At 36.3% G+C, this 26,516-nt stretch overlaps 2 protein-coding genes across 2 annotated transcripts; one reads left to right on the forward strand and one right to left on the reverse strand.

The window, feature by feature from the left end:
• Positions 1–736: 736 nt before the first annotated feature.
• mdlc (RING finger protein mdlc) lies at positions 737–5,596 on the forward strand. Its single transcript, XM_089243975.1, has 2 exons — positions 737–1,015; positions 4,422–5,596. The coding sequence occupies exon 2, from the start codon at positions 4,520–4,522 to the stop codon at positions 5,432–5,434; it is 915 nt and encodes a 304-aa protein (XP_089100101.1). The 5' UTR covers positions 737–1,015; positions 4,422–4,519; the 3' UTR covers positions 5,435–5,596.
• Positions 5,597–6,354: 758 nt separating this feature from the next.
• Positions 6,355–24,696, reverse strand: LOC149076419 (uncharacterized). The gene is made up of 12 exons (XM_089243974.1): positions 24,215–24,696; positions 22,942–23,045; positions 20,961–21,093; positions 20,259–20,387; positions 19,448–19,529; positions 19,051–19,171; positions 18,356–18,592; positions 17,950–18,103; positions 16,254–16,384; positions 8,999–9,148; positions 8,588–8,728; positions 6,355–6,510 (listed from the first exon to the last, which is right to left on the reverse strand). Exons 1-12 carry the CDS (start codon positions 24,456–24,458, stop codon positions 6,388–6,390), a joined length of 1,749 nt encoding a protein of 582 aa, XP_089100100.1. The 5' UTR covers positions 24,459–24,696; the 3' UTR covers positions 6,355–6,387.
• Between the last annotated feature and the right edge of the window lie 1,820 nt (positions 24,697–26,516).

Here is a 26,516-nt window from a genome sequence, read left to right on the forward strand (position 1 = left end):
GAAAGCGCAGCGCGGTAAACAAACTTTAACTGGAGCAATACAACTAACTGAATTTTACTAATCAACTTATTAATTAAAATTTTTTGCGGCGAATAAGTACATAAAAGCGCATTTTCTTAAAGGTACTAACTATTCCGATTTAAAAAAAAAGATGACAGCAACAGCATAAATTTGAAGACATGTAATGATAATATTGCCTCTCTCAATATAACGATAATCCCTTTAAAGCGATATTTCTTCTTGGTCCCACACAGTACCGTTATACCTAGGTTTCACTGTAGCTGATTAGATTCGTGCACGAAAATGACTCGCATACAAGAGCCTGAGCAATATATTTCGCCAATATTTCATATCAGTGCGACAATTTCGACTGTTGCGCATTGAATGATGATTATTAATAATTATAATCATATTATTAAAAATAATAATTTTAATTATTACGCATGTTTAGAAAATCTGACTTTTTTTTTTCAGGAAAATCAATTTTGATTTACTGAGATTTACAGCGGTGTTTCATTTGCGGCCATTGGCAGATTTTGCTGGCTTTCGCATTATTTTTGGCGACAACTGGTGATTCCCCTTATTCAACACCAAAATTTATCCCCATTTCTGGAAAAATATGGTCAAGGTATCTCCCATAGTTATAAAATGTTTTTCGCGAGATGGCAGTTAAATCTGTGAAACGAAAAACGTTTCGTCGTCGGGGAAAAGAGAGCTTATTCGACCTTTAATACCCAGTCACCAAGCCATTTGTTTACATTGGCTCGCGCCATTCAGAGGTGTTTACAGGTGGCTTAATGAATATTTTTTTGTTTCCCCCCCCCCTCCAGATAATGAATGAAATACTGAAAGAGCAATCCATACTGTGCTGTTTCATCAAATCGAGCATTTCATTGTTCGCGTCATGGAGGACTGGTTGTATTACACGCTGTTGTTGCCAGTGACCATCCCCATCATTTTGTTTTTCTACTTTTTCGCGTGGCTCGGGTTCCAGCTGTTCATCAACAACTAAAAGGTATAAAATGACAATTCGTTTATAAAAAAACAAACGCGCGTGTTTTCATCAAACGAAATTATCGATATGTAATATCGATTTTGTATGTGTATGTTGTTATGGTCGCCAAAATCTTTACTTGAATGAACAGTTGAAAGAGGAAATACAGCAAAACCTCCCAACAACGGCCACCAACGGGACCGAGAAAATCTGGCCGCTGTTGGGAACAACCCCCCCCCCCCCCTATTCTGAAGGAAATAAAACCAACTGAAAGTTTGCTATCTATGTCTATATATATAGCGTCAAATGTTATGATAATTATACAATTGATTATATTAGACGTAATGATTACATTGATAATATTGCATTAATTTATTACTTGATCTATACAGCGGTTCTCCCTGACTTTTTATCAATTGTAGCAATTCGGTTAATCACATGGAAAAAGTTGTAGCCAAATGCGAGAGAACTTGATTTGATGCCTCATTAAATGCGAATTCGAAAACGACTGCATCAAGTGACCAATTCAAGCATAAAGAGACTGAATGGACACTCGCGATATGACGAATTTGATCTTTCATTTATTCGGGAAATGAAATATTTGGCGATTGGCAGCTCGAACCCTGCTTCCACCCATGATCAACTCAACCATAAATCCCTCAGAGTCATCTAATGTGGCCTGTGATCTCAAACTTAATTTTGTAAGAATAAACTAAGCTGCACATTCTCAGATCACTTTAGTAACTCGCATCATATTTATCAATCACTTAAGTGACCCGCAGTACATTTTACCCTAGAATACTAACTCTATGTCCCAAAGACGTAGTAGTATAGGCAGTTGACGTGGTTTTCATCAGTAATCTGTTCCTCATTTTTTGAAGCGGTAAAGGTAATTTGGAAAACGTCCATGATTAGTTGTAAAAAATATGAGTTCTCTGCTCCAGTTTTTTGCTTTGTTCAAAACATTTAGTAGTATTTTGTGGACTGTTCTTTCGGTTGTTGCATCATTCCATCGGGTTCGCTATAGATTGAGTATTTTTTCCCTTGCCTTTTGTTTTGCTATGTTAGTAATAATGTTTGATCGATTATGTGCCATTGATTGTCGCTGCTTTTTCCCATTGCATCTGCTTCTTCATTCCCCCACTCACCCACGTGGGCTTTGATCCAAGATATGTGAATCCATGGGCCCTTCTGGAGGACCCGCAGAATATCCCCAGTCATGGTATGGATGAGCATCAGGTTCAGTGTTGTGTATATACTGGAAAGGCTATCACTATAGATTATAGTTGCTTTTTGGAGTTCTTGAGCTTTCATAGGTGCCATATATAATAGTGCAAGTAATTCAGCTTGGAAGATACATTGTAGCTTACTACTCCAGCACGCCATGATCTTATGATCATTCGCTACTACATATGCTGCTGCTCTTCCTGAGATAGTTTTAGCCATACGAGTTTTAGTATACGAGTCCTTTGATCTCCTATTTCTTTATTTTGGTTATTCCAGATACATACTCACCATTGATATGGTCAGCCAAAATGTACTTTCGCTGCCAATAATTCAAGACGTGTTTTGAAAATCTTTCAAAAACATGCATTGCAAAAAAAAAGATGAGAACTGTGTCATTAACACGGCCGCAATTTTCAACATGAATATTGAACAGTGGCGGATTAAAGTCAGTCGGGGCTCCTGGTGCAAAAGAAAATATTGGTTTCCGCTAAATTAGAAAAAAAAGTGAAGCTTGTGTTTTTTCGGCCCCTTTAGAAATCAGGGCCATGTTGCGCCCGCCGTTAAATCCTCTGATATTGAACCTCTTTACAAAATAATTTGAATGGTCCACTGAGTGAGATGGTGTGTATTGTGGGATTTTGTCTCATCAAGATGCATCTCCATCTTGCAAATTCCTGAGGTATGACAACCTTAAGCTCAGTCACTGAAACAAGATAAAGCTCATGTGCATGGGTTGAGAGGACGAGTCAACTTCATAAGAAATAGGGTTGACCTGTTGAACCTGTGTGCTGCCATGTGAGCAAGGATCGATTGTCATGGATTTAAATGCGCTTTTGCATTGGGTTCTCTTATATGAGATTTTTATCTAAGGAAAACAAAATCATAAGCTAATTGCAGGTCCAGACAAATCCCAGTCACCGGGTTGCCATGGCAACATGAAAATTGATAATTTATATTGTCGCCTAACATTTTCTGTGTTTGGTTGGTTACTTGGGCAAAAGAAATGTGCTTGACTTCTAAGCGTTAATTTGGTTGAAAGCTAGATTTTTGAGATTGACCAATGTCAGGTCGCTGTTGCAACTAAAATATTGTTACTAACATCCATAGATGTTCACAGGCTTTTCTGGGAATGAGGGGGGAAATTGAGAGGAAGAGTTTGTTTTTTACTAAAACGTTTTGAGCACTAGAATCTTTGCTCAATTGGGGAATGCCCCACCCCCTCTGTGTATGCCAGTGGCACCTAAAGGTTTCCAGTGTACCCTGTATTTGATCACTAAATTAGAATCTGAATGCAACACTAAATTTTCAGAATTTTATTTTTGTGCGTCTATTATCTATAAGAGTATAAAACATGTTAAGAACTTTTTTTGGTGTGGGGGGGGGGGTTGCTTAGCTGAAGAAATTTTCTTCTGCCTTAATTTCTTTGTCTGGTCTCAATTTTAGCAGTACACGCTATAGGTGTAACCTAAACTCATGCTAATTGATATAGCTGATTGTGATGTTTTGAATTTTTTTTTTCTTGTCTTATCATGAAAATATAACGAGCCTTAAGTTGAAATTTTGGGGTGGGAGGGGGATCTATTGAAAATGAGTAAGGAAGAAGAGTTCATATTTATAACAGTGATTTATTACATAACGTAGATTCATATTTCTAAAAATCAAAAGTTGCACAGGTTGAAATAGTTTGTTGTTACAAAGGTTTTTACCCCCTGGCTGATGTGAAGATATATTTTGGGAAGAGCGAAAACTGCCCCTGCGGGGAATCTAACCCATGTCCTTTCACTTTCTGGAGGAACGCACTAGACCACAGAGGCAACGAATATCTCAATCCTTCCTTGGAGCTCGTGTGCACTGAACGGGACCCATACATAGACAGTCAGACCTAACTCAGGCCAAAGCTCACAATTGCTAACAATGCCACCAGATGGTGACTTATCCTAGGATTACCGTTGCCTCTGTGGTCTAGTGCTCTAAGGTGTTCACCCAGGAAGTGAAAGGACGTGGCTTCAATTCCCCGCAGGGGCAGTTGAATTTTCTCCCTGTCCAAAATATATTTTTGCATCAACCAGCTGTTTAAAACCTTTGTATGGATAGCAGAGAGTGACATCATCCTCAGGGTTTATTAGCTTAAAAAAATTTTCCATCTTCCTTTTGTCGTGAAATTTTCTTATTTTCACCTTTTTTTCATATTTCTTTACAGGTTTTCTTTCTACAGCAGATTGTTGATCTTATAAAGTACTTGGCGATAGCAGATGAACTGTATTTGATCATAGCAAAGTTTTTGTGATTATCTGACAGATGGATACCAAGATGAAATCTTCGAGAAAAGGGAACTTCAGAAAACGTCGTCAGAGTAGTAGCGAATCGAGCAGCGAGGATGAGACTAGAGTTTTTCATAAAGAAAAGAAACTTCATTTGGTGAATCCAATGATACAAAGCACAAAGACTGTCAAAGATAGAAAGCACGAAAATGTTTCTTCTGACAGCGACAGCGATAAAGAACACGTTGGCGTAAGCTACAAGTCTTCCAAATCAAGTGCTCCAGCTGGTCCATCTGACATGGGCGCAACATTATACCTCGAAACAGAAACAGAGAAAGATAGAGATGCCCAGTCTATATTCGAGAGGTCTGAAAAAATAAGCGATGATTTGAGAGGAAAGGACGATGACAAGACGTACAGGGGTATAAATAACTATGTCAAATTTATAAAGCCTAAAGAGACTGCCCAGGGCAAAGCCTCGAGTGGTATGGTTAGAAAAGGACCCATCAGGGCTCCAGACAACATCAGATCTACTGTCAGGTGGGACTATCAGCCCGATATATGTAAAGATTACAAAGAGACTGGCTTCTGTGGTTTTGGAGACAGCTGCAAGTTCATGCACGATAGATCAGATTATAAGTTTGGGTGGCAGCTGGAAATGGAGATGGCCAACCACACATATGGGGAAGAAGACACACAGAGGTACGAAATTGATTCAGACGATGAGGAATTCCCTTTCAGGTGTTTCATTTGTCGAGAATCGTTCAAGAGACCTGTGGTCACAAAGTGTAAGCATTACTTCTGTGAAAAGTGTGCATTGGAGCATCATCGCAAAAGTACTCGGTGCTTTGTTTGTGCCCAACAGACTCAGGGTATTTTTAATCCTGCAAGAGAACTTGAAGCAAAATTAAAAACAAGACAAGAAGAAGGTGATGGAGAAGACAGCGATTGAAGAAGTGCATACTATTTGCTCAGTAATGTAACGTCCAGCAGCATGGCATGAATAAAATATGGAGAGAGAGGAATTTTATTCAATAAGATCTCCAGAATGTAGAGCTTCATTGTTTGTAGATGAATTTTGTGATTGTTCTATTAAAGCTGCTGGGGAAACTTTTTTATTTTAAAAACAGCCAGTAATTATACAGTAAAACCTGTCAACTTGGATAAATTCTTCCTGTATTGTTTTTAATGAAACCAGCTAGAGTGGCATTTTGTTATGTTCGTCTACCACCATGAAGGTTGCTGTCAGGGTCCCAGGTTCAAACCCGAGGGAGGATATAGACAAGATATTTTCCCTAATGAGCTTGAGGTGACCACTGATAGATAGTGCCTTCATTTCCAACCCATCTTATTAATGGCAGTAAATTGTAATATAGTAATATGGCCAGAGTTGTAGTTTGGTGTATTAGTAGCCATAGCCCTGTAATGTACCTCTATATCTCAGACACTTTAGCTTGGACAGAGGGCAATGGAACTGTAGATGTCCAATTAAAGTTTCACTGTTTTTGAAAATTGTATAGCCTAGATTAAATCAATAAACTTTCTGGATATTATGCAGAGGTGTTCCCCCAAGTTCACCTCAGCACAATATTCAGATAGTCTATTAATTATTATGTATCATGGGCTGAGGAAAAAAAAACATCCATTTGTATAGCCTAGAGAAACAGTTCTCAACCGAGGCTCCATGGCCACGTGAGTAAAATGAAATTTATCTGTAAATTTTATTAATAAATAAAAAACGAGAGCTATGGGGGTAATAGCTAGCTACACCACAGAAATTATATGTTTAAAAAAACTCCAAGTCAAAAAAACGTTGAGAACTGCTAGCCTAGAGCTTGCAATTTCCGTGTTTATAGAAACAATGATTACAAATACATAACAGCATAATTTTAATTTCTCACATCATTACCTACATTCTATATTTTCAGTATTTTTTAAATTAAATGGTACATGGCTTGCAGCAAACTCTTGCAAGGTTGTCAAATACAATGCTTCTCCCTTCAAAACTTGCGATGAACAGTCATTAATCTACAATGAGAGAGAGAAAATGGAGTCTTATGAAGAATAGTATTTAAAATATTTTTTTTTAAACAAAAGAAAATGACTGAGATCAACTCTCAACGTAACCTAACTTATAAGAATTTATCAAATAGCTCATTTGATAATAGTCAGACCTCTGTGTTACAACATTTTCAAAAGTCCCTGTTAACATAATTAGGTTTTCTGGTTATTACTCACTCCACCCATGAAATTTTAATTAGTTCCCAGGGGGTAGCTGTCCACAAAGGTCTGAGTGTGCAAACAAAATATGTTTGACATAAATCCTGTGATTGTGTATGCATAATTGCCAACCATTTCAGGTAAATTTTGTGAATTTATTACATTTACTGGTGGTTGTGTATGATCCTCAGCTTGTATTGATAAATCGTCTTTCTTGAATTTACCTGAAACTTCAAAGTAGGATGATACTCTCAAATTTAAAAAAAAATCTCTCCACAGAGAACAAGCAGATTTGCTATCTTTATTCAAACTAGAAGGCAAATGGCAGCAGCAACAAGAACATGCATATATACATACTCACATACCTTCCGACATGCACCAGTTCATTAGAAAGTCAGCAGAGAATGTGTATAAGGTGCATATATGGTTAAGTAGTAGTCTAGGATGATGGATTTGATTGGTTTACTTTAAAAATTTAAATGAATGTGAAGAAAATTAACATGATCAGACTGATAATTTACATGTTTTTCTATCCTTATAACCCTTATTTTTGTTGTCAAAATATATGTAGTGCACCAGTCATGTACGGCACTGATAAATGGTTGAATTTAAGAGATAGCCTATTCCTTCGTGATTTTATTTCAAATATTCATCATAATTACCAACTTCATTCAAAAATTATGCATAATCACTAGAAAAATTAATAAATGTAGGAAACTTAGAGATGATTGATGATTATGCATAATCACTGATTTATCATAGCATGTAGCTACATAATATAGATGGAAAAAAGAAGGAAAACTTTGAAGATTGATATTGTTGGATTATTACTTAGCACATTGATATTTGTTGGTAAATCTAGTGCACACAATGGGATCAGTATGCAATCATATAGTTGGTAAAAAACTATTGGATACAGGCGACAACCAAGTGTATCGATTACATTTTTATTCAAAGTTCAAAATGCCTGTAAATGGTAAAATACTTTCTATTATTAGACTATATCTTCATGCATTTTATCCTTCATTCTAGAAATGGTTTCAGTGTTAGTTATGGAGAATAGGTTAAGGTGTTTTTTTAAACTAAGGAAGGGATGCAGAACTGAGAATACTGTTCGGCAGATTGTTATAAAATTTTATGATGCATGAAACAGTTTTTCTTCACTGTTGTATGTATAAGAGAAATGTGAAGAGTATTACTGAATCTGCTGGATAACTTTGTTGCATTCGAAGGTGGGCATTATATATTGATAAAAAAAAATTGGTATTGTATTAGGAGTATATTTCAACGATGAAAAATTTCATGTATAGGGGTAGTTTAATTGCTTGTTTGTAAGGGATCTTAAGAAACTCTAACATCTAAAGACGACCCAGATAGGGAGTATGTGTATGTTTTAGGGACTTTTTTTGAACAGCGGGGAAGGAAATGAAACCTCTCTCTCTTGTCAGAAGAGGAAACCAGAAAGATAGACAGCTCTATAGACAGTCATATAGGAGGGAAGGAGAGCCTTTAAGCAGAATATGCTGTAAACTTATGTACATTCTTTTAACATTGCAGAACTACAGTGCTGCCACAGAAAAGTCTCTGGGAAAATTTTAAGGAATAAATAGAAAACACTATGGGAATGTTTGCAGCACAACATTTCCAGTCAGCTGAGGGCTCATTGCAGAACAATACAAAGCATTCTCCTTTGGGGAAAGAATGTAGTCAAAACCTGGACAAGTCCATTTTAGAGTTAGGGGAGGGATAATTTTCATGTAATATCCAAAACTTATAATTACATTATTTTTTCACTACACAACATTAAGATTTTCAGCTGTTTTTAAATGATTGACTGTGAAAGAACTAGTAACTACCACAGTGCAAAGAAAATAAGTTAACATACCCTGACAGCTACATAGTCACCGATTTCAGGAGCTTTGCTGCACTCAACATCTTTTGAAATTGGAATCGAAGTGTGCGGGAATATTACTTTGGTGTTCCAATCATTTTTGCCACACCAATCTAAATCTGAACGTTTACTTGGCTACAGGAGAATAAAAGCACTTTTAAGGATTATTATTTTCAAAATTACATTTGTACAGATAAGAAAAAATATAATTTTCAAAGCTACAAAATTGTTGAAATAAGAATTTATTTGTTGTTTTCAGGAATATATCAATTCACATAAACTTACTGCTGATTTGTGAATGTTTGAGCAAGAAATTATCAAAAATTATTCATCCCATGAAAGAGCCTCTGCACGCAGTGAAAGCCATGAAAATAAATGTATTCTCACAAAAACAAATGTACTTACTCCGTTTACCAATACTAAATGAATTTCTCCTATTTGCTCTTTGTGCCTCTCATATGTGTATTTCCTAAACAAATTATTGACCTCCTCTGCTCTTCGCTTCTTCACATCTGTTGGAACATCGTCTTTCAATGAGTGGTAAGCAGCAGTTTTCTGAAAGTTGGAATCATTTTAGTGTAACAAGGCTTGATAATAGGGCAGTTAATGATTAACATATATCTTAAATGAAGAAATTTATTGATTCCAGAAGTGTGAAATACATCTATACCCCCGACTTATGTCAATTCACACTGTGTTGGCATAATTTTTCTTTTTAATTAGACACATTTATTATGTTTAATTGAAATCAATTGTTGTCAGAGCTTTTGGCATTGCATTCTTGCAGAGAAAAGGTTTCCTGAGAGAGAGTTGCATCAAAAAAAGTTTAATAGATAAGAAAGAATAAAGATCTGTAATTTTAACTTCCTTCTCCTCTCGAGGGGTCATTACTATAGGAAAAACTTTACCTCTACTTACGTTGTCAGTCTTGAAACTAATTACATAAGTCAGGGTATCACTGTGGCCTGCTGTGGTGGTAATAGTGCAGACTCACATCACAAGGATCCAAATTCAAACCCCACTGGTGCCACAGTGATAATTGACTGAAGTTGGTATTTTTGGTTCCTACCTTTGAGGCACAAAAGCGAGCCCATCTCCCCCAGAGAGCAACAGGCCTACAGCGGTACAATTATTCAATCATTACACTTCACCCATAGTTATAAAAATTGATGGCAGTGCATTATACAGAAACAAAACTTTACATGTTAGGTTCACAATACATGTACGCACATTTTTGAGCATGGCCCAGGTCTTTGCAGATCACCTACTACTACTACAACAAACATACATCTCATACACATTCCTCTGCAGAATTTCTAACGAATCGGTACATTTCAGAGTGTGTTGAGTGAGTGTATGTATATGCCTGACTTTAATATACATATGTTGCCCGACTTCTTTGCTTGTTCTGTGTACTTGCTAGTGATGCCATCTGTTCTATATTTTTAAGTAAAGATGGTAAATGCTTGAATTTTATGTTATATCAGTCAGGCGCGGATCCAGGGTGATGTGTTGGGGGGGGCGATTTTTCACAATGAAGATGTCGATCGGTGAGACCCAAACTAGTGTCCGTAGGTGCCAAACGTACTTAAAATAAAAAAACTAATAAAAAATTAATTAAGAATTAAAATTATTTAAAACTTTCAATTAATTTTCATTTAAAAAATTAATTAACATTAAAATTAATTACGATTACATTTTAATTGAAAATAAAAATTAATTAAAAATTGAAGGCAGTTAAAAATTAAATCTAAATTAAAATTTATATTTATAAAAATTATATTTTTTCAATATGCAGCATACTTATTTAAAAACTTGCTTGCAGCAACTGGTGTTACAATTAATGAATAAGCTGTTTTTGATAATAAATTTGAACGTATGTGCCGGCTACCCTCGCAAAAAATACCGTACGAAAAAAAAGTTTGAGGTGCAGACTGAATAATGTGTGTTATATTTATAAACATTGTAAGGAATTCTGATGCACATTACCAGTTAAAAATGTTTTTTTATTAACAGTATCATGAGCAATTGTACAAATAAATAAAAACTTTGCAGATGAAAAGAGAGCAGAATATCAAAAGCGTATGAAGAATTGGTATTTTAAAATGTTCCTAGAATACTATTTCTTCCTCCTTCGCTTGATAAAAATTAAGGCTCACAGTTAACCGGACAAAACAATGCGCACAAATAAAAATTCATCCGAATGTATTCGATAAATGCTTTTTTCCAGCTTTTCAAGTCAAAGTAGAGAGATACTTTCCGTTTAAATTTAATTTTTTTGATCCCTGTGAAAGTATTAAACGTTTCTCTTTGTGACGTTATGATAACAATTAGGCAAATTAATATGAATAAAATAAGGATCTCGGTTAACCAGAGGAAATGAATTCTAAGCTAACTCGGATACAAGAAACCTCGTTTAAGAGAGACGATCCTTGAACATTTGAAGGAAAAAAAATTATCTAAAGCCCTGACCATGGCCTCCACATCCTAGAGCGGGCCCCTAGGCTAAAGCCTCTAGTGGGCCCCCCAGACCAGACTTTTCACGGGCCCTTTTATAGTTAATTTATAGCTTAAAAAAACAAAAAAAAAAATGATGAGAATCGTCCCCGGCCCTATCAGCTCCACCCTTGGGAGCATGAACTTTACGCACAACAACAAAGTAGTTATCAAATAAATAGGTAGGCTACTACGCGCACACCGACAACCTCCTTACCCGTAACGAGTCGCACTGAGCTTGCGAAAAATTCTTGTGACCGCTCAAACTTTAAATGACTTCATGGCTTCAGATAAAAAGCTGAACCTATGCGGCGCAGCTTTTGTCCTCTCATATGTAGGGTCCGTGATAAGGCAGTTTCGGTTTACAGCACAGGGTAGATGTTTTCCCTGTTCAGATTTTGAATGCCGGTGATGGGATCGGCCAAATGAGCTTTGTTTACATCAGTGATTCCAGGTGAGCCCTCTGTGGTCTGTCTCGTTCGATAGAGAATTCTATCTATTTGCCGGCAGATCCATGTGGGGCCCTCAACTGGCTCTGCTTGTCTCGTACTAATTCATATCAGCTCAGTACTCCCCACTCGGCACTGGACCCGACCAAAGGGACTTTGTTTCCATCCATGGGGTCCCTCTTGTTTCGCTCAATACCTTGTTTAGTATTTACTCATGATCTGCTTGGCGTATGCACTGAAAAGGTTCGGAACCGCTGCTGGAAACTCAAGCATCCAAAGCCGAGCTACACTCACTCCAGCAACTTTTCGTGTTTACGTATACGCTTCGAGGACTTGGCGATTGATGTAAAGAACATTAAGCAGTCTTCTTTCAGTTACTCACGTTCTAGACAGTTAATTTTTCTTTCTGTGAACAATTTTATAGCACACCAAACTTGTATCCTTTCTTAAAATGAAAATAAGTACTACACACAATAAAACACCCATTTATGACATGTCTGTATTTACAAATAATACCTTTAACTTCCTCATTTATCACTTATAATTTTCAAACGAGACGATAAAATTTAAAAAATTACAAATTTCCAGCTTTGTATACCCGATTTATGAAAATATTTTGCGTCTGAAACCCATTTTTGTCTTCAAATAAAGTTTCCCATCCTACTACGTATAGAGTCAGACTTTCAATAATCCCTCCAGTAATCCGGTGTTTTTAGGCCAGTTTTCTCCGAGCATAGAAGAGGAAAACAGTGCGCACATGTTTATGAGCAGAAGTTTGTTATTTAAATGGACTTTTTCAATCAATCTGCAGTAATTCGGCGATTTCGTTAACCCAGTACACCCTGGTGTGATATGTGCCAGATTAGCGAGTCTACTGTACTAATAATTCATATCTCTATTAATTCTAGAAAAATTGAATTCCATCAGCCTTTTTTTTTTGCTGGTAATTTTTCAGTTTTTCCCCTCAATTTTTTTTTTTGTAACACTGATTTTAACCATCCTCATGCCCCGTTACTGAAGACAATGTCCTATTTACAGAACTAAATGGGCTATAGCCCAGGGCGGCAAGTTCAGAAGGTCGGCAAATTTGAGGATTGAGTGGCCAAGAAAATTAGCAAAATGGGAGAAGGGCGGTGAAATTTTTATAACCGTCAAATAAACCCACCTCTTCCCAGACAGCAAGTGACCGTGTCAGTGAGTGACCTAGAGAGTTTGCAAGCACGTGAATGAGCAAAAGCGTGACTTAGAGCGGGAGTAATGAATGATCAAATGAGTGACATAAAGAGTGAGGGACCAGTTCAGTGAGTGGCCTAGAGTCAGCCGTCAGAAGCGTATACTGGGCCCTCGGAAAAAGTAATTTTTCTGAGCCCCCTACCTGGCGAGACACGTTTACTTTTAAAATTTTAAACCAGAGGTCCCTCTGCATTTGAGGCCCCCGCCCGCGGGGAATGCGTTAAGACGGTATTGTCTAGAGCGCGTGTAAGTAACGAAACAATTACCAAAACCAGCGTCAAACACGTGTGTGACCAAACAGGGTGCAAACATGTAAATGACTAAAAGGTCCGTCCCACGAGAGTTTGCTAGGGGACGCTGGGTAAGATAATTAAAGTTAATAAAAGTCTTTGTCGGACATAAACCGCAAAAATAACAGCCGGCGTGAAGTAAACCGTGCTTGTTCGGTCATTCACAAAGGAAGACGCTCGTTCCTCTGCCTTTGTATTGAAAGCCTTAAAAATTATTGCTTCCCCGAGGCCCGAGACGACCGCGGATCCTGACAAAGACTTTTATTATCTTTAACTTTAATTATCTTATCCAGCGTCACCTAGCAAACTCTCGTGGGACGGACCTTTAAAAGAGTGACTTTAATACAGGTGCACTTGCAGGAGTGGGGGGGGGCTATAACATGGGATGGAAAATTCGGGGATAGAGTAGTCGAGAAAATTAGACTAGAGTGGAAGGGCGGCGAAATTTGAATAGCCTTCAAATCGGCAAAACCGTAAATGCGCTTCTGACTGAACATCAAAATTACTCTCTATCTCCTAACCTGAATCTCTGGTTCGGTTTCAAATGAAAAACTCATAAAGGATGAAAACTTTAATTTGGAACCACCTTAGCAGGAGTTTCAGAGAATTACTAATCAGGAAATATAAAATCTTGGAAACACAAATACACGAAATACTAAATGGTAAATCTTGCTTATTCGAATAGGACGTCAAGATAAAATATGAAAATGTTTTTAAATATGAAAATATAGCATTGAAAAGTTATTGAAACAAGTATAGACTGTTTTCGATAAAAAGAAATAATTGACGCATATTTCAATAAAATATGTGGGTACTAATTTGTCTGCATAATTAAGAAAAATTTAAGAGTAAAAAAACTTCCTAATGAAATTCTAATATTGCGCCATTTAAAATAATAAATTTCTTATTCAATTTTGTGCAGACTATATGGTTGTCAAAAACCTATTCAAAAACAGTTTTTCGCCACAGATACGTTAAATAGCAAAAGCTTACTTTCATGCAAATTGAAATGATTTTCATTATTATTTAATTATGATTATCAAGTGCACAATATTAATTTTCAGATTTTTTGTCTGAAAAGATGGTGGTTAAATTTAATTCCCGCAGAACATCCGACTCCACACAATCAATTTTATATAGTGGATTCCACTTATAACGTTCCTCAAGGCCGAAACATGGGAAGAGGAGGTAAGTTTGGTGCCCCGGGCGCTGGACCGGAGGGGGGGGGGCGTGAATTTCCACATTTTACCTGCCCTTTAACATTACAAGGGACACCAAGATGCTGACCAAGCATCTGGTTGCGGCACTGCTCTTAGAACCTTTTCCCGCTTAGTGCGATTCATTTTCGTGGTTCCATCTTCAACTAATGCTCAGACCATAGAGACGCTTTAAACGGGAAATATAAATATTTCCCGTTTAAAGCGTTTTTCCGCTTAAAACGATTTTATGGCGGTTTTTGGAAAAGCATTATACGCGCGATCCACTTATAATGTTTAATCCAGGTACTTATTTCAAATTACAAAGGCTTTAATTATTAGATGGGGCAGAGGCCTATATTTTCATAGATATTATAGAGAAGCTATGTGTGTTCAAATGCTCACCTTCTGGCGCAGGTCTTTTGAGCTACGTTTTCGAGGAGGGGGGGGGGCTTTGCTGAGATTTTTCATACTTTTAGGCCCCACTATAGTGAATTTGTAGAGTGAAAATCAAAAATTGATAAGAATCGTCCTGAGCCCTGTTAGCCTCACCCTGTGGGGGAACCCCCCGTTAATGTCATCATCAGTGAATCCGTAAGCGAATGCAGCTTCATTCTCTGGGAAAACCCCAGATGTGCTACAAAAAGTAATAGAATTAATTTTCTTAATATCCATTTATTTTAAAATTTTAAAATTTTCGCTTACTGAAAACAGTTTTTTTCGAAGACATGGTCATTTTTTGATCCACGTCAAGCTTGCGGGTTTCAGGACTGAATTTAAAAAAAAAGAGATAACAAAGGCTAGAAAACGATGATTCGTCTTATTGGATGGCTTGTGCTTTACTGCGCGTTACCAAGAAAACTGAAGGGTGTACATTTTTTTGCCTCTCTACATGAGCCCTTAGGCGCTAGGGGGTAAGCGAAAAGGCAGCGTGACAGCCGAATCGTATGGAATCCCTGTAGAACCTTGGTGGGAATACAATTGACCCTCCTCCGGCTATGACTTCTTTATTTTTTCGACCTTACCAGCAGAAGAAATCTCAAGGTGAAACTTCGGGAACAAATTTTAGGGAAAGGAACTTTGAGAAAAAAAGGTAATTAATTAAAAAAATTAAGGATTAATAAAGAAAAAAAGTGAGGTAACTGGAGTTATGTTTGCTTGAAGGCTCTTGGGAGGGGCGATCGCCCCTTCACCTATTGTTTAAAGGCTCTTGGGGGGGGGCGATCGCCCCCATCGCCCCCCCCTGGATCCGCCACTGATATCAGTATCCTGTTATAGGACTGCCTGCTCTCTGCAGAGAGGCTTTTTTAAACGGGAGACCAGGACTCACATTCGCTCTTTGAGTTTGGAAAACCACAGAAAGACAACCACTAGCTTACATCTTTGCACTAAGGCAGAGCAGCCATGACCAGGTTAGGATTAGGGGTGTCACAGTACTCGGACTGAAAAAAATTAAGACCCTCTTTACCACTTCAAGAATTTAATATGATATATTTTTCTCCGCCACATAGATGTAAGTGCCAAAGGCGGGCAAAATAACAATTCATATATATATATATATATATATATATATAAAATTAATATTTTTCTATATTCTACAAACAAATATTTATCCGAAAATGCTTGCTACTATTGAAGCAATTGATATTTGATTTGAATTTTATTTTTATGGTTAATTTCCTAAAGATTGTATCTTCTGAAACTAAGATTCTTCCCGATCGCTACAATTCTGAAAGTGCTAAAAAAAATATCAAGTGCTGAAACTGAACTTCAAACAAGAAAAAAAAGTTGAAAGTAGTCAGCTGAACTGATCACAATAACTGAATTGTGATCACGTTAACCAAAAAATTAAAAAATATATGCCTGTATAAGTTAGCATTGGAGAAATTTCAGCTTATTGATTATGACAACATAAACGATGATCACATCGCCCAAACATAAGTTACTGCATTTGATTCATGAAAGTGTTCATGAACTTTCAGATTATAATACTCACATTCCGCATGCTATAAGGAAAAACATAGACGAATTCATATTGGACTTTCTCAATGAGAGTAAGAGTGTCCTCATGAGCTTGTTCTGTCTCTCCGCAAAAACCACAGATAAAATCTGAACTAAAAGCGATCTCTACAATGAAAAAGCCAATGGATAATGAAATCAGCGTAAAACAAACTAACACATTGACAGTCAAAAATACTTCAAATGCTCATAGAAACAGTAAATAATAATTTAGAAAATAAATTTTATATAATATAAAATGCTTGATTTGAAATTACACGCACTATGATAAAAAAAAAATATGGCCTAAAAATATATTTTAATGTGGCTTTTTTCTTTCCCTCACATTTTATTTTTTTTATGTCTCCTTAAGAATATGATTTCATTCATGTCTTCAATTCATAACTGCTAAGTCTCCCGAATTTTTTTCTACCCTCAGACTCCCGAAAAATTCCTGTTTTCCAAATTTTCACTAAAATCCCAATTTTTTGAAGAAAAAAATTGTTTCCAAAGAATTTGCCAGGTAAAAGTCTGTCAATTTTTTTTTCCTCTCTCATGCACACGCATAACTTTAATTGTCGCCATTGAGCCAAATCATGATTAAAATTATTAATTTTTGTGAGGAAAAGATGAAATTAGCCATGCTCTGATTCGGCCTCTTGGCACTTGAGTCTGCAGAATGAGTTGTGTATTAGATAACGATATATTTTTTTTTTTGAGTAGGCCCGTCCTTTTTTTGGACCTGATGATTTTTCTTTCAATCCCATGATATTTTATTTTTGGTTAATTTACAATATCTTTTCTCCCTCCATTTGGCAGGTTATTATTTCACCTGACATAGTAAGGAAAAAATAAAATCCCTACTTTGTTTACAAAAGTCTTTTTCACATTTAAATCTAAGGTCATGGTTTTGTACAGACTTTGTGTTCACATTATTTTCATTCTCCAGGGTTCAGCTAAATTTTTTTACACACCAGGAGCGTTCGTCATTGCACTTGGTTATGAAATATATTGAATCCCCCTATTCCATGAGATTTCAAAAAGTCTGTTAATTGGGAGCATTCTTTATGAGAGGTTACGTTGTATTTAACATAAATTTTCAGTAATGTAATCTTGCTCTCATTGATCAATCCAATCAATGGCATATGCTTTTTGTTTGCTCATGATGTATTTCCCCCCCCCCCTCCGCATGTAAGGAGCATGAATGTGCAAATTTCCCCCTTTTTTATCAGCTGGTTGGATACCTTATTTCGCTAGCAAGTTTTGCCTGAAACACAAATGTGTATCCCTAATGAAACACGTTACAGAACATTTTAGAAAAATAACTTCTATAGAGTAACATAGGTAGAGTAAACACTGAAATGCCATTTCCCACATTTTTTTTTTTTTTTTCTTTCCAAGGACATTGCACATTTGTGCTTTTGGCATGGGGAGGGCGATATTTATTATAGCTGCTAGAAAATCCAGGTCGCTCATCATCTGCCATTACAGCACACCTTGACATCAGTATTATTGTCACAGCCAACTGCTGTCCTATATGATGGATTTTTTTTTTTTTTGTTTAGTCATCACTTTGACATCAAATTGAATGGAAAACTGGTTTCCCTGCCCTCTGAGTCCACTGGGATTTCAAGGCATCTTAAATATATTTATTGCCTTCAATACAGTAATAATATACTTTTGGTATGGGTTACCAGGTATGAGTTCCTTGATGTGGTCTATCAGTTCCAAGTATGCTTCTCTGGTATGTCCTCTTCTCATTCTTTCTAGGATGACTGAATTTCCACTTTGAGCCGGGAGATGAATGATTTTACAGATATTTGGCTTTTCTCTGATAACTTCAAGTACCTAATAGATGAATTATTAATATCAAATCGTTAAACAACAGATTCAATACAAGAGAATTAGAAAAATAATTTGCAAATTATCTTTGTTTTACTCAACACAGAAAAAAGAGCTGATGCAAGAAGATATTTTAATTCTGAATTAAAATCAAATGTATCAAATACATAAATGTATACTTAAACGTAATTCAAAACATTTGAAGTAAGTGATTATGATCATTAAACTATTTTGATGAGTATTTTTATGCTCACTTACTGAATCGGGAAAATCTTTAGGGTGTGGGGAAGTGAAACGAATCCTCATTTCTGGATTCACCTCCGCTACTTTAGCCAGCAAATCGGCAAACTTAAGGCCACTGTTCCGGTTTTTGTATATAGATGTGAAGCCTCTGCTAAGGTTGTGTTGAGATGAGTAAAGTGGAGGCTCTTTGTAGCTTGATGTATCCCTGTAGCTGTTGACATTCTGACCAAGGAGCGTTATTTCTTTATAACCCTAGAAAATTAAGTAGATGAGACTTGAATATATGTAGTACTAAATTCATTATACATTTGTGCATTATCTTTTTTAATGGAAACAATATCCGACCAATTATACTGGAGGGAGGTGAAAAGCAAAATATTTTGAGTAAAACTTTGTAAATTAATCCTATTCATTTAATTGTTTAAATGCTTGAACAGAATATACACTTCATGCAATTTAAACAGAGATACATCCAACTTCTTATTCTAAAAGTATAAGCTATTCAAATACAATACATATGTATGAAACTGATTTTAAGAATTAGATGAAGTCAGCAGTTTTATTCATAAAATCGGGGGCTCTTATGTATTTATTTGTAAGTGCATAAATATATTTTCATAGATTAAATGCAGTTTCATGAACTATTTCAGACTGATCATTCATTCACTGTACATGCGACAAACTAGATGCTGATTAAAGAAAAGATATACTTGATCTGAAAGATGTTGCACTTCATCTAGAATCGACGAAACAGGACGGCTGCGCTCACTACCTCTAGTGAAAGGAACAATGCAGTATGTACACAGGTTATCACAACCTCTCATGATTGACCTGAAAATCAAAAAAGAGGATCAAAAAGTCACCTTTAAGCTGCAGGTGATAAAAATGCTTTTGTGCACACAAAATATCTAAATGCACAATTTATGTACAAGACCTATTGCTTTTCCAAGCCCATAAAAAACAGGTCTGTGTAGGTAAAAAAAACATGAGGGCACATGGATCACTTCTAATAGATGGAAGTATAAATTTTAATTTCAAATAATGAATTCATTGGACAATGAGATTGGTTCAAATCAGTAAACATAGATCAAAATCATCCATACTCACACAAAGGCAGATTTTGATTCCATATCTGTTCGAACAGGCATAATATCTGCATAGGTCTCATCTACAGATAACATCACATTCACTGTAAGTATGAAATAAGAATGGTTAACCTTGATTTGACCGCAATGAATTTTATTTATATTTTTATTATTATTTTTTATTTTTTTTTGTAGCTTTAATTGGAAGGAATATTACTTTTATCAGATTAAAAATCGTGATAAAAATAAATGTGCTTCATTTACGATAATTAGTCTTAGGTAGCATGATTACACGTAGAGATGTCAACATGAACAAAACATAGCGGAAATGAGGATGCCAGTTGTCTCCGTATATACAGGACTACAGGAATCAAGCCTGTATGCATGGGGGAGGATGCTCATTAATTATTGGGGGCTCGTCCCCCTCCCACAAAATTTATTGGTGGGGCTGAAATAGTTTGAGCTCCCAGGTTCTGACACCTATGACTATATGTCATGGTTTAACCCATGCAATCCAAGTTTGAAATATGTGTCGGATACTCGGGCTAGGCCTCTGTGACCAGAGGAATCAATTTTTTTTTTTCTCCTAAACAGGGGCTGACAAGTTGATTGGGTAAAATCTGAGTACAGTCTATTACACATAGGGTATTTAAATTAGAGTTGATTGGGTTAAATTATTGTGAAATTCAACTTGAAAACTTATAACATGAGAAGATTAATGTTTTCCTTTACTTATATTTCTTGGTATATGTATTTTTACACAAGTTGTCATGTTTATAAACATGCATAAAAAAAATGGAAGAATTTATATCACTTTGAGACATGTGCCTCACCAGCCTTTTGTCCTTCATTTGCAAGACTGAGAAGGTTCGGAAGATCTCTATAACTGTCTGGTCCGGCAACTATGTCCACTATTTTCTCTGCTTCAATTAACTTATGCTTCAGTCTTTCCGCCATACAACCTGCGAAATAATTTCAGAATATTAATGAAACCAAATGTTTGTAATTCTAACTTTTCCTTTCTTCCAGGATTATGCGCAATAACAAATAATCTTAAAAGACAAAAAAATCAAGCTTTTGAGTAGAAGTTCTACAGGGGAAACTGTACGAAATGGAACGTCAAGAAACCGAAATAATATTCCACTATAGACAGGTTTCCATTTCAGAAAGGTGTACGTGAAAATACTAATCATTGATGGGAACACTTTTTTTGATTGAATTCAAGATAGGTTTCCATCTCATAGTGTCCATCTTAGACAGGTTTCGCTGCACTATAAGATGTCGAAAAAAGAACGCAATACAAGAATTTGAAGTATTTTTTATACATGTAATAGTAAAAAATTATTTATTCACAAAATTCCAGTTTTTATAGTGATAAATTGTGAGACCTACACAACTTTATGTTCAAGAGACATGATTAAAAAAATGAATTTTTCCTCCCTAGAAATTTGATTAAATTCAATTTCTAGTGATTCAGAATATTGAAAAAGATGCATGTTTAACATTACGTAAATTAATAAATATACTGAGCTAACCTAATATCCCAACATGTAAAGGCTTTTTCGGACTTCTTCGTCTTTTCAATGATTTAAAATATTCCAGTCTTTTCCATATTTTCTTTTCCGCACCTTCTCTAATGGAGCAGGTCATTACGAATATGATGTCACTCTGAAATCAATTAATCTTCAAATATTATAGTATTTAACTGAAAAATATATAGCAAAAATTATAAATAATTAAAAAATAACCCAGTCTAATTATTAAAAGAAAACTTGAAATTTGTTTTCATAAGCTGAAAAAAATTTGATAAATTCATGATAAAAATCATAAATCTTCAAAAGAAATAACAAAAAAAAAGTTGCATTCTACTTCCACTAATGCAGAAATATGCAAATATATCACATAATACAGAAAAAATATTGGTGTAGAGCAGTTATCGTTATATATCATTAAGATACGATAAATCATTATAACACGATAATGTTGGGGTAAATCGAGAAGCTATCCATACTTAGAATTAGACAACCATAAGTATTCTTTATGGGCATTGTATAATATTTTATCCCCCCCCCCCTTCATGTATATCTATTATTTGTAATTGCATTTTTAATTGGGGGTTGTTGTATTTTTAAAATATATGAAATCCGTATTTGTTATGGGCATCTTTTTCTCAGCTACCTCGTTGGGCATTTTGCCTGTTGTGGCATTGTATTTGTATTACATCATTATCCATCACCAAGTTTATGGTTGTTGGCATATCTACTCAACTACTTCACCGCACACCAACTCTGGTCATATATTGCCATACAGAAATTTCCATCCAGTGAAGTTGGGTGGGAAATGAAAGCTCTATCCATTGGTGGTCGCCCTAGACTCGGTAGGTAAAGAACTTGCTTCTCATGTTCTATGCCCGGATTCGAACCCATGGACCTTGATGGTAATATTCATAATGGAAGACGAGCATCTTTACCACTGTGCCACTCGGGGGGGGACATCTATTCAACTGATGCCGTTAGTATCATAAAATGAATTTATGAGTGTCTATTTGCAGCAAAAAAATTCCAACTGATTAGTTAATGAATAAAATACAGTTGGTTGTTTCGTTCTGAAAAGAAGTTTACAGCACAGCCCTTTCGTGTACTGCACAGAAAACAACTTCACAGCAACTTCTTTCAACACTTTCGGAGGATAAATAGTGCAAAATACCAATGTTATAAGACATCCTCAAAAGAGCAGAAACTGCTAAGGAATTTAAATATATATTGAGGATGACTTTGAAGGTCATACAATGTGTGGTCGAATCGAAATAGTGAAGGCGGTAGAGGACGCTTTAAGAGAGTGTGCAACAGCACTTCACCAAAAGCAAATATCATATTTTTCTGACGGATTTGCTGCAATAAATGCAATTAATCATTTGAGTTTAATGTGGTAGGCCTTCTCATGGTGCAACTTGGGTAATGCAATCCTGCCACAAGACATTATACTGCTTAATCGTTGTTTGACACAGCATAACTTTGATGGTCCTTGCACCAATGAAAAACAAACTACAATCCAATCCAAAGGTGCGTATGCAGCATTGAATGGTTGATGGCACATATTGCGGCAAATTTGTCAGAAAAATATGATACTTGTTTTTGGGAAACTGTTGTGCACTCTCTAAAAACACCCTCTACCGCTCTTGCAATTCGACCTCACATTCTATGATCAAAAAGTTGTTTACGTGCATTATATAACCTCTTAAAGTTTGCCCCATGAATTTAGAATCGCTCTGTATAATGTCTTCTCTTATTTGTCATGAGTTGTTTGTCACCGGTACAATATGTGACATCAGTAAACATTGTATTGTTCACAAAATTACAAAATTACACACACTGCTGATGTTGTTATCATCAGTGTTTTCTTGCCAAACATTCTCTTTGCATATTTTATGCACATATCTGCATTTTCCATTCTCATATAAAACTAATCTAGCATGAAAATACATAATTTGATGTATGTGCGATAAACGATACTCACATTGGTTATTTCATCAGTCATCTCGAAACCATCCTTTCTTAAAATTGCATTTATGATCTCCACATCATTTACATTCATTTGGCAGCCATATGTTTCGATATAGACTGCAACAAAATGTGAGAAAAAGATTTAGTGATTACAGTCATGGTTTGGACAAATCAGTGCAAAACACAAAGCATATTTCAAATAGGCTACAATATGATCATCTGCCATGGCACAGTTACTTTTTGCACATAAAGGCTACATAGTTAGCTGCATGCGGTGGCACATTGGTGCATCACCAAACGTTGTCAGAGGCAGTGCGGAGTGGCGGCTCGACAAAGGTTGTTGAAAAGATCCTTCGTTGATATTCTTATATTCTTTTGGCCATGGAGCCACAGATAAGCATTGATTATAGTAAGGGGTGCTGTGGGTGTAAAACCTTTGAGAACCCCTGGACTAGAACATACTTGCTTAACCAGTGGCCCTCGGAAGCATCTAATGTGGCCCATGGTAAATTTAAAGATCATTTAAGCTGCCAACAGCACACATCCAAATCAGTTAAGTGATCCCAAGCACATTTCTAAATTACTTGAGCAACCCAGAACACAGCTTTAGTCCACTTTAAGAGCTCGAGGTACACCTGCATATTACTGGCTGGCACATTTTCAGATTGCTTGCTAATGGCCCGCATCACACCTCCATGTCACTTGAATGGTTCACAGTACACTTACAGATTACCTAAGCGGCCCACGACACATTTACAGTTCAATTATATAAATGACCAACCTCCAATTTTAAAGATAATTTTTGTGGCTCTTAGCATATTCGTATATCGCTTGAGCAGCCCACAATATCAGATGACCCAAATGACTCGTGACATTTGCATATCGCTCAAGCAACACCCGCAGAATAAGTGATTTTAAACTGTGCTGCGGGTCACTTAAGTGATCTGTAAATGTGCCGTGGGGGACACATAAGAGATCTGAAATGCACAGCGGGCCACTGACGTGATGTATAGATGTACCATTGTGATCTGCGAATATGTCGTCATCCGCTTAAAGAAATGTGTCACAAAGTGACTCAGGGGATCTTGGAACTGTGCAACAGGTCACGTAAGTAATCTGTAAATGCACTGACCGTGTATGTAAATGGCCCATGGGCTACTTAAGTGACCCGTAACTTCGTCGCGGGTCTTTGTTTATCTTGTTTGCCGATATAATTTTTATTTATTTTTTCAATATTTTAATGCACCAAAGATTTACAATGATAAGAAGTGATGCATTATCATTACCTTTTCTCCCCTTGTTTTCTTGCGGGTCTTTGATTATGTATGGATTGAAGGTTGGATCTGTATCATCCGCATAATCGGTGACTCCAGTTTGTTCGTTGTTGTGAAGGAAATGAGACAGAGGCGGCCCGTTCCTCAGTTTCTCCAAATTGATCTCTCGGTCCGATGAAAATCTTTTCGCCGATCGTTTCATGATCGACGCGAACACTCTCGTCCGAGACAATCGCAAAAGCTTCGAGGCCAGCATCTTGCTTCCCAGCCATTCACAATATCAACAAACAGCTCAGCACCGTGAGTACGAGGAGAGTTCAACGCACTGAATCCAGCTCGGTTTTCAATTTTATTTATTTTTTGACAATTTAATTTATAATGTGAAATATATATATTTCATGTTTTATTATACAGTTAGTTATTCTAGTGATCATTGATGATAAATTCTCATTGAAATTTTACAGCAGTGGTGGTAACCTCTTCCAGCAAAATTTCCCTTTTGAAAAAATTTTTCCCACGCATTCCGAAAAATTGTGCTGCCATCGAGCGGGAAAAATACGTAATCAAGTATTTTACAATAGAAAAGTATTTCACTGCATTAATTTCTTTTTTTTTTTCAAAAAAATTCTTTTGTTTGATTAACTTGCAAAATTTTCCACAAACGCTACAAAATTTCCCACTTGGGCAAATTTTGGACAATTTTTCCCACGATTGTGGGAAATTTCCCATGAGTTACCATCACTGTTTTACAGTTTTGATTTTGCTTGATAAACTTGAAACTTCATCGAAGAATCTTTCACATTGAGATTGAAAACGATACTTGTGCTGTCATCACGTGACCAATCAAGTTTCAGTTACACTCTGATAGATGGCGGCACAAGTTATAACGCAATCAAAAAGCAAAAATTAATGCGCGCTAGTTCTTAAATCGCGTGATTTCGAATCAGCGTCAACTGGATGCGGTTTTCGCACATCCTGGAGTCGGGACCACAAGCTGGGACCATCGAAGGTATTTAATTCTTGGGGAAATTTACAAAAGAATTATTTGATTTTTTTTAGAAATGTAATGCAATGCTCTTCTCAGTATGAAATCAGTAATTACGTATTTTGACCAATTCCAGTAGTCAACCATCGGTTTCGAGCGGTATAGTTTGTGAATAATTTGGTTTACGAATACACAAGCCGGCGAAAAACAAGGTTTACAAACACGCAAAACGAACTACATCCCGGGAAAGCATATTTTAGATGTTTGTGACTACATGTCGATTTCTTTTTTCCCATTTGACAGAGAGTTGGTTGAATATAATTAAATTTCAGCAGAGTAAAGCTCCCCTCCCCTACAAATATGACTCCTGTTCTACATCCCATAGATCATAGTTTCCCGACCTTTTTTGTCCCATCTCCCTCTTCTTAAGAAGAATTTTTTTCTCCCATCGCCTCCCAACGTAATCTAACTCATAGGATCCTATGTTATACCCGTAGCTTCTACCGCGCCCCTGGAACATTCCATTGTCCCCAAGGAGGCGTTAATGCCTACGTTGGGAATCACTGCCATAGATCACTGCCTATTTCATACGTGTGATTATTTTTTCAGCGTTAGTTTGATTATTTTTATTGGTTTTAACATTAGGCGAAGTATAGCTGTTCTAAAAATTCACACTAGAAATTTTCGGAGTCCCAGGAACGGATTAGTTCATTTTCCATTGATTCCAATGGGCCGAAATTGCTTTTTCAGTTTGCGAACAATTCGGTTTACGAGCAGACTTCAGGAACGAATCAAGTTCGTAACCCGAGGGTTGACTGAAAATTCATTTCGAATGCTTGCGAAAAATGTGTCTAAAAGAGGAAGAACCTCTTTGAAGAACTTTGTGAGAAATTTGCGGATCATCACATTCTTCCACTCATATGAATTGCAGGCCATCTCAAGGGCATCGTAGGTCCCTCTGTCTAGCTATAATTGCCTGTCTACCAATTTACTCTTATCACGAGGTCGCTTTTGCACTTGAGGTTCTCTGGCGGAGATTGGGTGGACCCATAGACTTAAGATATAACGAGATAATTAAGATATATAAGACTTAAGATATATTATTACTCTGTGGGTGGACCCGTGTTTGCCTGTCAACACGCATCAAAATTCAATTTTACACCTCTAAATTTCATTCAAGAGGGAAAATAGTTTTTAGAATTCCAGGTATTTTTTTTTTAATGTATTTCTCACTGATAAAACAAAAATAAAGTTTTGGAGAGGAGTGAAATTATTCTTTACAAATTATATTTTTTGATAACACTGAGGGGATCCATATGTGTAACGGTG

This window comes from Pholcus phalangioides, unplaced genomic scaffold (genome assembly GCF_987345545.1).
Source record: "Pholcus phalangioides strain wild (caught in Gottingen) unplaced genomic scaffold, Ppha-v1.0 ptg000015l_1, whole genome shotgun sequence".
Lineage (NCBI taxonomy): Eukaryota > Metazoa > Arthropoda > Arachnida > Araneae > Pholcidae > Pholcus > Pholcus phalangioides.

Coding starts and splice junctions, on each gene's coding strand:
- mdlc (XM_089243975.1), top strand. CDS start 4,520: ATGGATACCAAGATGAAATCTTCGAGAAAAGGGAACTTCAGAAAACGT.
- LOC149076419 (XM_089243974.1), bottom strand. CDS start 24,458: ATGCTGGCCTCGAAGCTTTTGCGATTGTCTCGGACGAGAGTGTTCGCG. Junction 19,172..19,447: donor GAATCAAAATCTGCCTTTGT/GTGAGTATGGAT, acceptor TTTGATTTTCAG/GTCAATCATGAGAGGTTGTG. Junction 9,149..16,253: donor TTCCTTATAGCATGCGGAAT/GTGAGTATTATA, acceptor TCCAACTTTCAG/AAAACTGCTGCTTACCACTC.